At 40.3% G+C, this 14,720-nt stretch overlaps 1 protein-coding gene across 2 annotated transcripts in view; it reads left to right on the forward strand.

Annotated features, from left to right (window-relative positions):
- Positions 1-14,720, forward strand: part of PHACTR2 (phosphatase and actin regulator 2) — a 146,516-nt gene that overhangs the window by 80,988 nt on the left and 50,808 nt on the right. Inside the window, exons 4-6 of one of the 2 annotated variants that reach the window (XM_040238607.1) lie at positions 3,549-3,707; positions 9,177-9,416; positions 13,304-13,829. In XM_040238607.1, coding sequence (XP_040094541.1) covers positions 3,549-3,707; positions 9,177-9,416; positions 13,304-13,829 — 925 coding nt within the window. The remainder of the gene's footprint in view (positions 1-3,548; positions 3,708-9,176; positions 9,417-13,303; positions 13,830-14,720) is intronic. The other variant, XM_040238609.1, reaches the window with a different exon arrangement.

The raw sequence follows: 14,720 nt of genomic DNA on the forward strand, positions 1-14,720 counted from the left end.
GTTTGATTCCTGGGTTCGGAAGTTCCCCTGGAGAAGGGAACAGCTACCCACTCCAGCATTCTGGCCTGGAGAATTCCTTGGACTATACCATGGGGTTGCAAAGAGTCAGACACAACTAAGTGACTTTCACTTCCACTTCATTTTATGAATGAATTTTTAAGTAGCCCCTAATTTTCTGTTAACCTTGAAGCTATTCATTTTCTGCCTAGGGCTTTTAGAAATAAAAAATGTACATCCTTAATATTTTTGTGCTTGAAGGTGGACTTGCAGTATCAAAGTCTGCCTCCTCTCATCTCCCTGGAAAAGGCAGAGAAATTACATGTCCACTGAAAACTCAGTGTTGGGCGATCACTATTACAGGATGGGCCACTGCACTGGTTTGGTAACCTTTATTTGGAAACCTTTTAAAGGAAGAAAAAGAAGTGGAAAAATTTATGACCAGAACTGTTAATGAATATTAAAGATAGAGACTAAAGGTCTCTTTTTTTATCCATTTAAAATTATAGCTAGAAAAGCATTTACTTTTTCTAAAAACAAGTGGCTTAAGGAAATGCTTAGTATTGCTTGGTTTTTATTTTGCCTAATCTGTTAAGCTATTTGCAAGATAGATTGCAATTGCATTTACTTATTTTCCGGAAGTCTAACTCTGTTCAGTCTTTTTATTTAATGTTTGCAGACTGAACATTATAAGTTTCAAAACATAAAATAACAAACATGCTTAAGCTTTTAACCTAAGCATGATGTAATAGGTTTAATGTTTGGGAAGTCATCAGTTACTGAATTTTACTTTCTACTTTTTGTGTGGCCCTTATATAGAACTACATAAATTACCTAATACTTAGAAGTTCCCGGTGAGGCTTATTGTAAATAGACTCCTTCCCCCCGTTTCAGCCAAGGGCTGTAGAAAATAGTTTTTTGTCATTTTTCCAAAAGCAATTATCTTGAGAATTTCAGTCTGTTTTCAGCCCTAACCAGAGACCGGAAACTGCTTGGTGACAACCTGCTCTCTTCTGCCAGTCAAGGTTCATTCTTTCCTTGATGTTCTTGACCTTGCCTTAGCTCTTGACAGTGCTTGTCAGTTATGCCCTTTATTTGGTCAGCCAAATAGACTTTTAAAATACTGCCAACTACCCTGGGTTTGACCTCGTCCCATTCCACCCCATACCCTTACTCCCAGCTATTATTATTCCTCTTAGATGACCTTTTTTTATACCAAAATCTAACTTCAATCTAAAAATTCAGTGATTGGTCTTCTCTCCTGAGAAGTCCATGGTCTAATCCAAGTTTAGTCTTCTGGTTTTTACCTTTCTTTTCCCTTAGTTTTAACCTGAAGGCATGCAGATGGTTTTGTCTGCATACCAGCCTCCTTTCCTTTTCTCCTGGGATGCCTTTTTTAATGAGTCACTTATCTTCTGTTCATGATTTTCTTCTTGTCTCTGTTCCTCTGTTAACTGTATCCCCAAAGAACCTGTTTACCTGAAAGAGGGAAACCCCTCAAATGCTGTCTTGCTTCTTATTTAACCACTTATTTCTGTATGCTTTATCTCTTGGTTTACTTTAAGCTTAGGACTCTTGTCTGAGTTTTCTCCTTTCTTTGCATACAAATGCTCCTGTAAGACATCTTACTATAACTGGCAGCCTGGCTCAGGACTTATTTTAATTCTAAGACAACACAAAAAACTAGAAAACCTTTTCAGTACACACACCAGTTAATTAACTTTAGTTCTCCTCTGTTTTTCTTCTTGAATTCCATATTTATTACAAACATGGCTCATTTTTCTGTTATTGCCTATACTTTAGCTTTATTTCATATAAATATCTCAGTAAGTATCTTTACACATTACTGACCATTTCTCTTTATCATGTGCTAATCCAGTTTCTTCTTATGCCACAATTATTTAATTTTCTCTCTAGCATTTTTGTTCTGAATTTTAAAAATTAGTTATTTAATCTACTAAAGAATTTTTAATGTAATATGGTTAAAATAGAATTAAATTGTCATTAACATGATTTCAGCATGTTTTTACTACTAGTGAAAGTCATAGAAAACATAAATTTGTATTTGAGTTACCTAAAAACTGAGGATTTTTTATATAAAGAGATGGTTTTCTATTCTGTCTGGAATTTTCCATTCTTAGATTATTTATTTTTTTGAATCTAATACCTGAACATTATATTGTGTCTCCTCTCCCTCTTTTTTTAATAGTAAATTTCTTGGGATCCAGTAATAAGAACCAAGGATCTTTTCTTTTTGATTTGTCTTTTAAAAATTATTACCTTAATTTTATTGACATAGTTAAGATTTACTTGTAATAACATTGCCAGTTATTATCTATTTTAGTTTTATATAAGTATCAGATTATAGGTGCTTAGAAGTTACACGACTGAGGGACAATTATTTGTTCATTTTAAATATGATTGCATTATATGTATTTTACTTGTTAAAAATGCCATATTTGTTTTTGTCAAAAAGGCCAGTGGGTTTTATTGTTGAACCAAAGCAATTCAATCATATTTAAAGAAAAATTAGGAGATGGTCATTCTGTTCAGAATAGTTGCCAAAGTAAAATTAATCAAACTTGCCTAAAATTAGCTCTAATTATACATTTCTTCAAGTTTGCTAAGTGAAAATATTGTCATTAATTTTTTTTCCAATGGTAGCACAGCTTCTTAAAATTTTCCTGGTATGAACTAGTGTTAAATTTTCAAGCATCACTAAATTAAGAGTTTCTGCAAAATCTCTCTTACTTTAGAAACTCCTAGAAATGTATAAACATTCATGGGTGTTAAATTAATTATTCATGGTTTAGATAACATTAAATTTTAATTTCAGTTGTGATTTTTAAAAAATTCCCTCTAATTGCTTTTTTCTTAACATTTTTTCTTAATGTTTTCATATTATTATTGACCCAACTTAAAGACTTTTTGGCCAGCAATATACAACAATTCCCTGAGTACATTTTAATATTTCCATAAATAAGAAAATGAAAATACAGTTAGCCTTACTGACATCTTTCCCTGAGTAGAGTGGAGGGTATACTACTGTGTAAAGTTAACGTGTCATGGAAATAATATTCTGGAGACAGTGGTGCTTGAAAATGTTCATGTCTCCCACTAATCGTTTGTATGTGTAATTGCTTTTCATGTTATTTGTGTATTTGCATTCACCTTGTGTTTTTGGTGCTTGTTAAAAATGTTTATTCCATTTTTCAGATTCCTCCTTTTATCGTTCAGTTTCTGAATGACAAAGAGACTCCCAAGTGTGACTTCAACCAAAACTAAGTCCAAGAAGAGAGGGACTCTCCTGTCCAGGGATATTTTATAATTAGGTTAATCATTCCTGTCTTGAGATGGCATCTGAGTACCCCCTCCATAGCTGCTTTCCCCTAACAAGTTCTTAAACTTCCTAGCTCTTTCATTTGAATGAATTATTCAGTAAAACATGGTGAAAATAGTCCAGAATGTATTTGGTTCCCAGTACCTGAAAAACTGGGCGTTAAGAAAGCCGTCAGAGTTAGACATCTAGGTGTTTCTCTCCCCATTTGTAGATGGAGATGTAACAGTTAACTTTGAAAATTCAAACGGGCACATGATACCCATCGGAGAGGAATCTACCCGAGAGGAAAATGTAGTAAGATCTGAAGAAGGTAATGGCTCTGTAGCTGAAAAAGGACCACCTCTGGAGGAAAAGGCAGAAGATAAGAAAGGTAAAATCAAGAGAAACCCCACAATTCTTTTATAGCTCAAAGTTGAGAAGCAGGTCTCGGGCTCCACATAGTGACCCTGAGACCAGTAGAGAGGAGTTCTGTAAATACAAGGAGAGAAATGATAACTAGCAAAGAGAAATGGGATGGTTTCCTCAGGTAGATACATCCATTTTGTAAGCACATCATTTAATGTTTTATTAAAGAGGGCTGATTAATGGTAAGAATCAGAAGTGGTGGCTTCTTCTATCATTAGAGATGTCTGGGAATGTTATCCTTTCATCAGGAGTTTTTTCTCAGTATCTTCTTTAAAAGAAAAAAAAAAAAAAGCCAGCATTCTGAACCTTTCTCTGTGGGTTACTTGACAGTTATAGCAGCTTAGCTTGGAGAAATAGCAAAACAAGATGGCTCACTCAGCCCAGCACCACCTCTTCAGAAGTGGGAGCTTGGCTGGTAGCATCCACACACCCAACACTGTAGTTCTGATCCAGGCTCAGACATTTCTGGGAGACCAGGAATGGTTCCCAGTAATGCCAGGGATCTGAGTTGCTGGAGTGGCCATAGCCTCTGCCCCATGATTTGTCTGTGCAGTTGGGAATTTTAAAATATGCCAGAAACAATTATGCCATTCCCAGAAGCTTTCTTTTGAGACCTTGGTTTCCCATGTGAAATACTGTGGTAAATTACAGAACTGCAAAATACATGTCTGTCAGGGACCCCCAGAACATTCACAGGTTCCTGGGCACTGATAGACTGCATTATCCATACAACACCTATCACAGCTGCAGGAACCCCCAAGCCTCTTATGCAAGCCTGAACTGAAATGCCCAGTGGAACAGTTTAGATGATTTCCTGCTACAAAGAAATGAATCGTCAGGAAGTAGGCTAGTTTTCCATAATGTCTCCTTCTGAGTTGGATGGCAAAAATTTGTCAGACCTAGTCTGAACTTTCTAGGCATTTTGAAGACTCTTAGAAACTGCTGGAAGGAAACTTCTCTTCCTCTGTTCTTGACCCAGATCCTCCAAAGACAAAGGGAATGAAAGAACATTTGACAGATGTTATAATTTAAGATCATCTCCTCGGGAAGTCCATAGTGCCTTATTATTTGCATGTAAATTAGCCTTTAAAGTTTTTAGAAGCCTCTATTAATAACCTGTTGAAAATTATTTTGCTTTATTCAGTATTAAGTATGGTGCTCATGGAGCTTTACTTTAGTCTTTCTGTTGAACAACTCTGGTTATGCTTAAGAATACTGATTATAAGAAATTACTAGTGTTTTTAGTGATACGACTTTAGTGTTTTTAGTGGCTGGAAAGCAAAACAGACCTGACTAGGTTTTAAGAGCATTAGGTGAAAGCATTAGTGCAGTCGTTTCATTTTTTTTACTTTTTTCTTTTTTTTTTGTTTTCAGTCCAACTGTCCTGTCTCACCACACTGTTAAATTTCAGATCCACCTGTGGTTTCTCCCTGGTCCAGCCTTTTCACATTCAAGGATCACATCCTTCATCGTGTAACAGAGCTATCTCTAGTGCTTGCCTTGTCCATGTAGAGTATCAGTCAATGGACTGGACAGGCTTCAAAGGACGCGTTTCCTTTATCAGCATAATAAAAAGTTGCTGACAGTTTTATGTTAATTAAACCCTCAGGCCTGGACGTTCCAAAAAGATGGCAGACTTCATAGGTTCATGGATATTTGAGAGATGTTTTTGTTTTCTTATTTTTTATTTTGGACTAGTACGTTCTGTTCTTTTTGGTCAAATATAAGGTCCGAGATAGCATCATGCTTTGGCTGGTCTGTGCATGAGGAGATGAAAATGCTGGTCTTGCTACCACAGCCCTAGTAAGACAGAGGAGCCTCCCTTTCACTGTGTGGACGGTGTCCTCACCGAAACCATGCTGAGTGAGGAGAAGCCATTTGCTGACACTGAAAGGAATATCAGTCCTAACCAACATCACCGAGTATCATGTTAAATAGAAAATACCTTTTAAACAAACAATTCATTGCTCGGGAAAGACAGCATTTAATTCTAAAAAAATATATATATATATATATAGGTTAAGAGTCACTCTTATCTCTGTTCCTCTTCTGATCTCACTTCTTAAGTGAGCTTACTGCTGTGCAAATCCACCTTCCCATGTTCTCAGTTTATCCTTTATTTGGGGGTTCAGTGTTCCCCTTCCTTTTGCATTAAATCAGCTTACCCATGAGCTTCATTTCACCTGTTAATTGGTTATGTTTGCAAAACTAATGCCAACCTGGATGCTTATGTATCTTTTTAAGACAGCATATTGACATTTTAATATTTGAAATACCTGCATCAAAGAGAACAAACAAATGGCAAATGACCTTTACCCTACTCTGTGCGTAGGTTCTACTTAGGACTCATGGTATTTCTGGGGCTCCCAAGAGGCTCCCAACCGCCCGATTCTGGAGTTGGAGCAGTGGGGCCTTTTCTGCCTATCGCTGGAGACTTTTCCCATAAGCCTTCTGAGCCTGTTAGTCTCTCATTATTCCTTCTGAATAAATATATAAGAGGCAGAAAAACTGATCTGCAATCTGTTAAATATAGCATGGTATTAAACATGAGAAATCAGAAAAAGTATCAGATATTATTTCTATTGAGTTGTTGTAGAGGGCTTTCCATGAAGTAACAGGTCACTTGTGTGCAGTTGTTCCCCACATTAGCATCAAGATATTGGCCACAGGGGCCAGGGAAAGAGCACAGTGAAAGTGAGAGACATCCTTGCCTTCAAGCAGATCGTGGCCTCTATGGATACCAGCATGTACACAGGCCACTGCAGTACAAGATGCAAAGTGCTCTGGGAGACCTGAGAACAGCAAGCCAGGGAGCTTGCAAGGGGTACCAAATAGGATCTTAGAGGAAGATATTTCCAAACGGAGACCTGGAGGAGCCCAGAAGGAAGCAGTCAGGTGAAGTAGGGAGTTGGGGGCAGAAGGGCATTCTAGGCAAGATGCAGGCTGCCTGCAGTTCTCAGTGTTGTTAAACTTGACTCTCCATGTGGTGGAAGGAGGCAAACCTGGAAGTGTAGTAGTCAGCCACTCGCCTCCAGACCATTGTTGTGACATGTAGTATCCTCAACAAGCCAGAGCACATAGGCAGCCCTTTCTTAACCTCCTCTTGAAAACATTATACTCCTCTCCGCCATCTGTCTTTTCTTCAGATCATATGGTAATAGTAAAAAATACTTCCTGACTTATGTTCATTGTCTCCCAGATACAAGAGTTTGCTCCCTACTGATGTGTGTGTTAATATCTGTCAGCTGATCAGGCACATTCACTGAATAGACATAATGTTTTGAGCATCATGCTTGATGGGATATAACACTTCAGACAAAAGGAGGTCATAATTTAGTCAGAAAAGCATACTGTCTGCATGTATGCGCATGCATACACACACGCACCCATTAGGAATCACCACAGAATAAACATAAACATTGGCTACATGGCAAACACACACAGATAACTGATAGAACCTACAGAGGAAGGAGGATGGACTGTGCTTCTCCAAGAGTGGCCAGAAATTTTGTGTAGTGAGTACATTCTCAATCCAGGAGGGATTGTCATTCCCAGCTGTCATAGAGTGAACCATCTCCTTCTCAAACCCAGTAGCTGGATAACTTTAGAATTTGAAAACCTTTAGGCAGATCTAAAAAAGATCCCGCAGTAATATGGCATAAAGGCAGAGAATAAGCGATGCGAGGATTGTAGCAAGAGAGAATTAAGCTACCAAATGCGCAGATCACTGTTTTTGGCTCTCAGTCTGGACGGTGCGCTTATAGGGCTGAATTATCATGCAGGAGGCTAAAGGTGCAAAGATGTATTGAAAGAACCGTCCTCTACCCTGAATCAAAAGACTAGCAAGTCAATGGGTATTTGTAAGTTTTACATTAAGATGTTTTCAGTGACTGTCAACTCATCTCTTTCTCAGCCCCGACTAACACTTCGTGATGCACTGGTTTGCCGGTTCAGACCAGGTGGGTTAGGAGAGCCATTCCTGTGTTAAAAACTCTCAGCAGCTTAGTTGAGGAGTCAAGATGTGTAAACAGAAAGGCAAACATACAAAGGAGCCTCTGATAAATGTTGACTGAGGAGCTCAGACTATGTGTACAATTAAGTTCATATGCAGGAGGGCTGGTCCATGTGGGCTGTTGTGATGGGTGGGTTTCATGGCTGAGAAAAGGTAAAAGAAAAGTTTTATCCATTACTTACTGCACTTTAAATCACTTTTATGGTAGTTATACATGGATTGATGGGGATGTAGAAAAGAGGGGAGGAGTCGCACTTCACATGCACTGGGGTGAGCAATGAAACGAAAGAGATAATAAAATAAGATGCATTTCAATATTAAAATCCTTTCTTGGTCATTTAATAATAGAACAACATCTTCAGTAAAGGCTTGGTCTTGTCTTAACACTGTCTTATGTTTTCTGTTGTGCTCCACTTTTAAAGAAATGCTGCTTAGCTCTTTGGACCCAAAATGTATTTTAATTTTAATTAGTCACAATGAGAAAAAAGGATATGAAAATATGAATGAACATTCAGCATCTCCACTTTTTTTAAATGACAGACTGATACTCCTCTAGTTATGCAAAATCTTACACGGGGCTTCTATTTGTAGATGTGATTTTTTTTTAATGAATTTTAACCTTTATTTTTTCAAACTTGTTACTTGTGTTTACATGACAAAACAAGTTTTGTTTTGTTTTTTTTTTTTCTTTTGGGTTCTGCACCCTCCACTACCTACAGTTGTGACACTGTTTGAAAAGGTCAGAGGAAGTTAGAGTAAAACAGGAAGCTGCCCGAGTACACTGGAAGAGCTTGAGAAAAATTCAATAGCAGAAAATAGTTTATTCTTCGGTGCATTGTGTTTCCTGTACCAGATTCTAGAGAGTCTCCCTTCGCTTAGAAAATAATTGATTTTTTTGACCACAGTGAGACAGACAAAGGGCACACATCCCTTTCAAGTTGATGGGGATTTTTCTCCTGAGAAAGTCCCTCAGTGGAGGGTAACGTTGAGCCCAGCCGCAGCTGTGCAGTCAGCCCCCACCCCGTGGCGGTGTGTGTAATGCACTGATCTGCCACTCCTTGGACCCTTCAGTTGCTTTAAAAATTTAGCACTCATACCCACATCATCGTCGAGCAACCCCCCATCCAGGTGTCAGCCCCTGATGGTGGACATTTACACTCACCCTAAACCTCATCACAGTCACTTGTGCAACTCTTGTTTTATCACGGGAGTGATGAAGGGACCTAGAGAACACACCCCAGGTTGGTTTTCAGCCTTTGATCCCCTTTACCCCAACCTTCAGCCTCTCTGGTGCAGAAGCCCTGCTGGTTCCCAGGGCTAAGCAGCCACGTGTTTGTATCACTGTCGCCCTGTGCCTTGCTCCTTCTATCTGTATGGTGTGTGTCTGTATCAGTCTGCTTCTGTTCACTTTCTCATTTGTAGAGAACACTGAAAACCACTCTGAAACACCGGCAACTCCTGCTCCATCTCCTCCAGCTCTTCCTAAGCCTAAACCCAAACCTAAGCCCAAAAAAACACCTGTGCCTCCAAAAGGGGCCGCTGCTGGGGCCAGCCCCAAGGGTGACGAAGTGCCTCCTATTAAAAAAAACACCAAGGCTCCTGGTAAGCAGGTCCCCGTCCCACCACCCAAGCCGGCAAGCCGAAATGCAACCCGAGAGGCCGGTGAGTATGCCCTCTGTGGGGCTGAGTCTAGGGTGCTTGGCTCTGGGGTGGGTTCACTGCTTCATCTAGGAACGATAGTCTTTTTGGTGTCTGGCGTCTTTGGATGTAACAGCAGCAGATTCAGTTGTAACACAGAATGTCCTGGAGATTCCTTTGCTGCTATCTCTACCAGGTGGATCTGTTCACCTCATTAGGTTTAGGGTGAACAGATGTCTTTCTTCCTGAGTCTCCACTCTCTGCACAAAACCCAGTAGAAGGATACAGGGAGTTGTCTGCCTGATGAGTAGTGATGATATGATCTGACATTAGTGCCTTCTCAGGGTGCCACTTGTAGTAAAGGACCTGCCTGCAAGTGCCAGAGACATAAGAGGCGGGTTTGATTCCTGGGTCGGGAAGATCCCCTGGAGGAGGGCATGGCAACCCACTCCAGTATTCTAGTCTGGAGAATCCCATAGACAGGGGAGCCTGACAGGCTATAGTCCATAGGGTCAACAAAGAGTTGGACCTGACCGAAGTGACTTAGCATGCGTGATCTGACATTACGGAAATTTCGACTGGCCTGCCTATTGAGTTTATGGGTGGCTCTTTGGCTTGAGTTTTTTCTCTCAAAACATCTCAAGTTTGCACATTGAAACATGACACATCTTTGACATATTTGCTGGATCTTAATGTCTTAAATCTTATAGTCATCTTTCTAATGAGAAAGGGCTCACATCACTTAGTTGCTCCACCCCTCCCCCACTCTCTACTGAAGTCACAACTGCTCAACAGAGTTGGACGTTACATGCTCAGTGTCCGCTTCCTGACCCTATAAACTTCAACATGTTACAAGGGGTGCGGTTGTAAGCTGCCACTGCAGATCACCAGGGGATGTTTGCGTGATTCCGTCACTTCATGTCGTGTGTGTCCAGCTTTCCCTTCCATGTCAGATGTGCTTAATGCAAAGTGGGGTCACCATTCTAGTAAAGTGTAATGAAGAAGCCTCCCCTGTCATCCAGCTTTTAAAAGGATATTAATCCAAATACATATGCTGAGCGGCTTTTTCCCATCACATACATAAAAGTTCTCCATGTTAGAAGGTCTGCTGTGCCTAGCAAACCTTATTCTCCTTAAAACCAGCAGCCACTTTCTCCAAATCAGCTACCACGATATGCCTTGGTGTTGATCTTTCCCCATGGTAATTTATACCCATAATGCTCAGGTTCAGAGAATGGCTTAGGTGACAGTATAACAGAACTCACTGTAAATAGGTTGCTCTCTGCCAGTGTTCCTGTTGTCCACCTTTGACCTTGGTTGTCTGGGTCTCTTCTAATAAGCTCTGAAATGAACATCTCAGAATGCTGTGCCTGCAGGGCCTACAGCCCATTTTCTCAGGGACCAGCTGCCATCACACATCAGCGTCCGCTCCTGTTGGTGTCTATGTGTATCACCCAGACTGCCTAGCTCGCCCCAGGACAAATGCTTCAAGTGAGGCTGTTGCTGATTTATTTCCTGAAGAGAAGCCCGAAAGTCCTACCCCGTTCCTGGGCATGAAGACCCACCTCCCCACGCCCCACACAGCAGCAGCTCACAATAGACTTGGCTTGTCCTCTGTTACTTCAGGAGAGATTTTGAGTTATTTCTAGATATTTTATTTGAAGACTAATTTATTAACTCAGGATGTTCTTAAGAGCAAAGTACAGTCATGTTATCCACTGTATTGAAAGAGGCCCAAGTGGCCCTTAGTGTGAACAAGAAGGTTGCTGTTCTCAGGGTTATCAGAGAGAAACAGGATTGCCTTGAAGTCTACCAAGCCCAGCATGTGAAGATCCATTTATCCAATGTCAGTCATGCTCCTTCTGAATCCTAGTTATATTCCATTTGTAACCATCTGGAACTTTCTACTTGGTAACTTTGCTTTATTTGAGTAATGTTGACATTTCGGAAAAGTTATTTCTAATGTAACTCCCGATTTTTAGTCAGAAGTTTTACTCTGTTTCAAAAAATCTGTTGGTTCAGATTCTTCCTGTGTTACTAAGTTAGTTAGTCCTCCAGATCACCAGATACAAGTTAGCACATTCACCTGCTTTGCTAGTAAAGTAACATCTCATATGTTTTTCTTTCTCGTTGTTATACACTGTGTTAACAACAGAAATATTTAACCGAGAAGAGGTAGCATTTCATTTTTAATTGTAGCCATAATTCAATGTAACTTGAGCAACACATCAGCAAAATCCTCATTTTAGGAGATGGTCAAAGAGAAATATATTAACATGGCGTGAATTTGCACACTAGGCTTAAAAATTGTCTTTTTTCTTAAGCAAGGCTGAAGTTAACTTTGCTGTTAGAAAAGAAAGAACTTTTTAAAAGAAAAAATAATTAGAACTGATGTGTAGAAGAAATTCTGTTCAACTTATCTAAGACCTAACCGAACATGATTAGACAGACAGCAAGTCTTTAGCATTTTGGTTGTGAAAGATAAATTTCAAATGTACTTAGACTCCAGGAGTGTGCTTCCTGTGTTTGTCCAATAAGCAAGTGAAGATTGTTTATTTCAAAGAAACATTGACAAGCCCTGACATGGGGGAGGAGAATTCTTGTAATTACAGGTATCTAAAACAATAAAGCCCTCAAGCCACAGAGACTTGTTTCAGGCCTGCATCTTTACACACACACAGTAAGACTGGCTTTGCTCGGTAGGTCAGAGTTGGTAGAGTCATACATCTCATTGTCTATTCCTTTATTTGTTCTTCTCCTGACCCTCCCAGTTGGCTTCAGTAAAGTTATAACCAGAGGTAAGTTACAATAAATAACATCTGTGTGCAGTGTGGGTTGGCTCCACAGCTAACAAGATTTTTCTAATTTTTCTGTGGAAGATAGTTTGATCCCTCAGGAAGAAGAGGGAATGTACAGCCTTGTCACAGAAGAAGCAATTAAGGGAAATGCATTGATCATAAAGGTCATGAAATACTAGTTTAAATGTATTTCTATGATATAAAGAAAAAGAGGATTAAATTTTATTTTCCCTGAAAATGGTTTGGTTGAAGGCAGTTCTGTCCAGAAATAGACCAACGTGCCACGGCCATGATCATGACCCTGGCTGTCCTCCGATGAGGATATCCTTCTAGGAACCTAAGTAGTTTCAGAAGATCTGAGAATGATACTCCTTCCCTTCAGTTTATTCAAACACTACCCATTTACACATTTTTGTTTTTTTTTTAAAAAAGACTGTTTTCTGCCTCTCGATGTTTTGAAAGGGACTTGTCTTGTATGCGGCTGTGTGTTTTTGTCTCTTTTTTCCTTTGCCCCATCATCCCTGCATGATGAAGAGATAGGGCAGCGTGACAAGCGTCTGTCTCTAACCACTGGGGAGAGCTGGTTTGGAGTTCGCTCTTTTAGCAGTAAGATGAGTAAATTTGCTTTTGGCCATAAAGGAGCAGGTGGAATATACACCAGCCTCTTGTGAGTGTAGGCTGCTCTGTTCCCAGAAGGGCATCATAGAATGTGTATAGTTTGTGATGAGAGGAAGCTTGTACTATGCCCAGGCAGCTGCTGGTGTCTTGTCCTCTCCACACTATAGTATTCCTTCTTTGGAGCATACAGAGACTTTTTCAGGTTTCATAGGGCAAAGAGGTGAGGCATTCTCTTTAGCTCAGCGAAAGACTGGAGGAGGGAGAAGACCTTGTACCTTAGGGTTTGGCCTCAAGCATGACTTGCTCCCTTCTAGGTTAGGGCAGGGAGTGGGCAGAAAACAAGACCACTGTTATTATTTACCTGTTTTCCTTAATGCATTTATTCAGAGTTTTAGGGTTTAAAGGGAACAGTATCATTGGCAATTGCAACTCGGTTATTTGTTTTTAAAATGCGTTCTCTTCTTGGACTCTTAATGCAAAATCTCTCTGCTTCAGCTGGTGCCTCTCATTCAAGAAAAACAACTGGCTCCAAAGCATCAGCTTCACCGTCTACTTCCTCCACCTCATCTCGTCCCAAATCTTCCAAGGAGACAGTTCCTAGCAAAACGGGGACAGTGGGACTCACAAAGGGCAAGAAGAGAACTGGCAAGCAGCCAACATCTCGACTGTCCTCAGAGGCAACCACTTCTGGCACATCTGACAAAGGGGAGCCTTTGGAGGCCAGGGTGGAGAGTCTCGCCCCCGAGCAGACTGTCCCTGGGGCCGAGGAGCAGACCACAGGCAAACCCAAGTCCGCAGTCCCTCCGCCCCCAGTGACTCCAGCACCTCCCACCCCCGCCCCTTCTCTCCCTCTGGAGGAGCAGAGCGCGGTGGCCTCGGACACCCCTGTCGTCCTGATCAGCAATGGAGCCGACCTCCCTGCCTTAGACCCAGGTCAGCTTCTCTGGACTGAAGAGGCGACAGACAGAAACACTGTCCACTCAGGCACTGGCATAAGTGTTAGCAGAGAAAATGGAAAATGGTGAGTCGGGGCAAAAACCCCATATTCTGTCCATGTTACTATGCAGCTGGGAACTAAAGATCACTAACTCTACTGGCAATGAAGGAACTTACTTTGGTTTCTTTTATAATGTTATCTAGTTAATGTTAGGTAAGCACACCTGTAATCCAATCATCGATTTATTTTTCTAATTGAAGTACAGCTGATTTCCAATGTTAGTTTCAGGAGTACTGCAAAGTGACTCATATATATAATATATATATATATATGTATGTATGTGTGTGTATATACATTGTTTCTCAGATTTTTTTCCCTTATACGTTGAAAGATATTGAATATATTTCCCTGTGCTATATAAATAGGTCCTTATTGTTTATCTCTTTTATATATGGTAGTGTTATATACTACCATATATAACACTGTCTGCTTGGAAGTAGTCTGTCTGTTAATCCCAAACTGTTAATTTATCCCTCCCTCCCCCTGCTATTCCCTTTGGTTTGTTTTCTCTGTGAGTCTATTTCTGTTTTATAAATAAGTTCATTTGTTTCATTTGTTTAGATTCCATATATAAGTGATATCATAGGATATTTGTCTTAGTCTGACTTAGCCTGACAATCTTTAGGTCCAACCATGTTGCTGCCAATGGCGTTATTTCATTCTTTTTGTGACTGAGTACTGTTCGCTCATATATATAGATATATGTGTACCACATCTTCTTTACCCATTCATCTGTTGATGGACATTTAGGCTGTGTCCCTGCCTTGGCTATTGTAAATAGTGCTGCTGTGAGCATTGGGGTGCATGAGTCTTGATTTTTCACAGCCCTGCCCCAGGATTGCCAGGGGCTGCTGGAGACAGTGGTCCTACTGACAGATAGACTTCAGACCTGTGGCTTCAAGGACAGTTAGAGTC

The sequence above is a fragment of the Oryx dammah genome, unplaced genomic scaffold (genome assembly GCF_014754425.2).
Source record: "Oryx dammah isolate SB20612 unplaced genomic scaffold, SCBI_Odam_1.1 HiC_scaffold_4, whole genome shotgun sequence".
NCBI lineage: Eukaryota > Metazoa > Chordata > Mammalia > Artiodactyla > Bovidae > Oryx > Oryx dammah.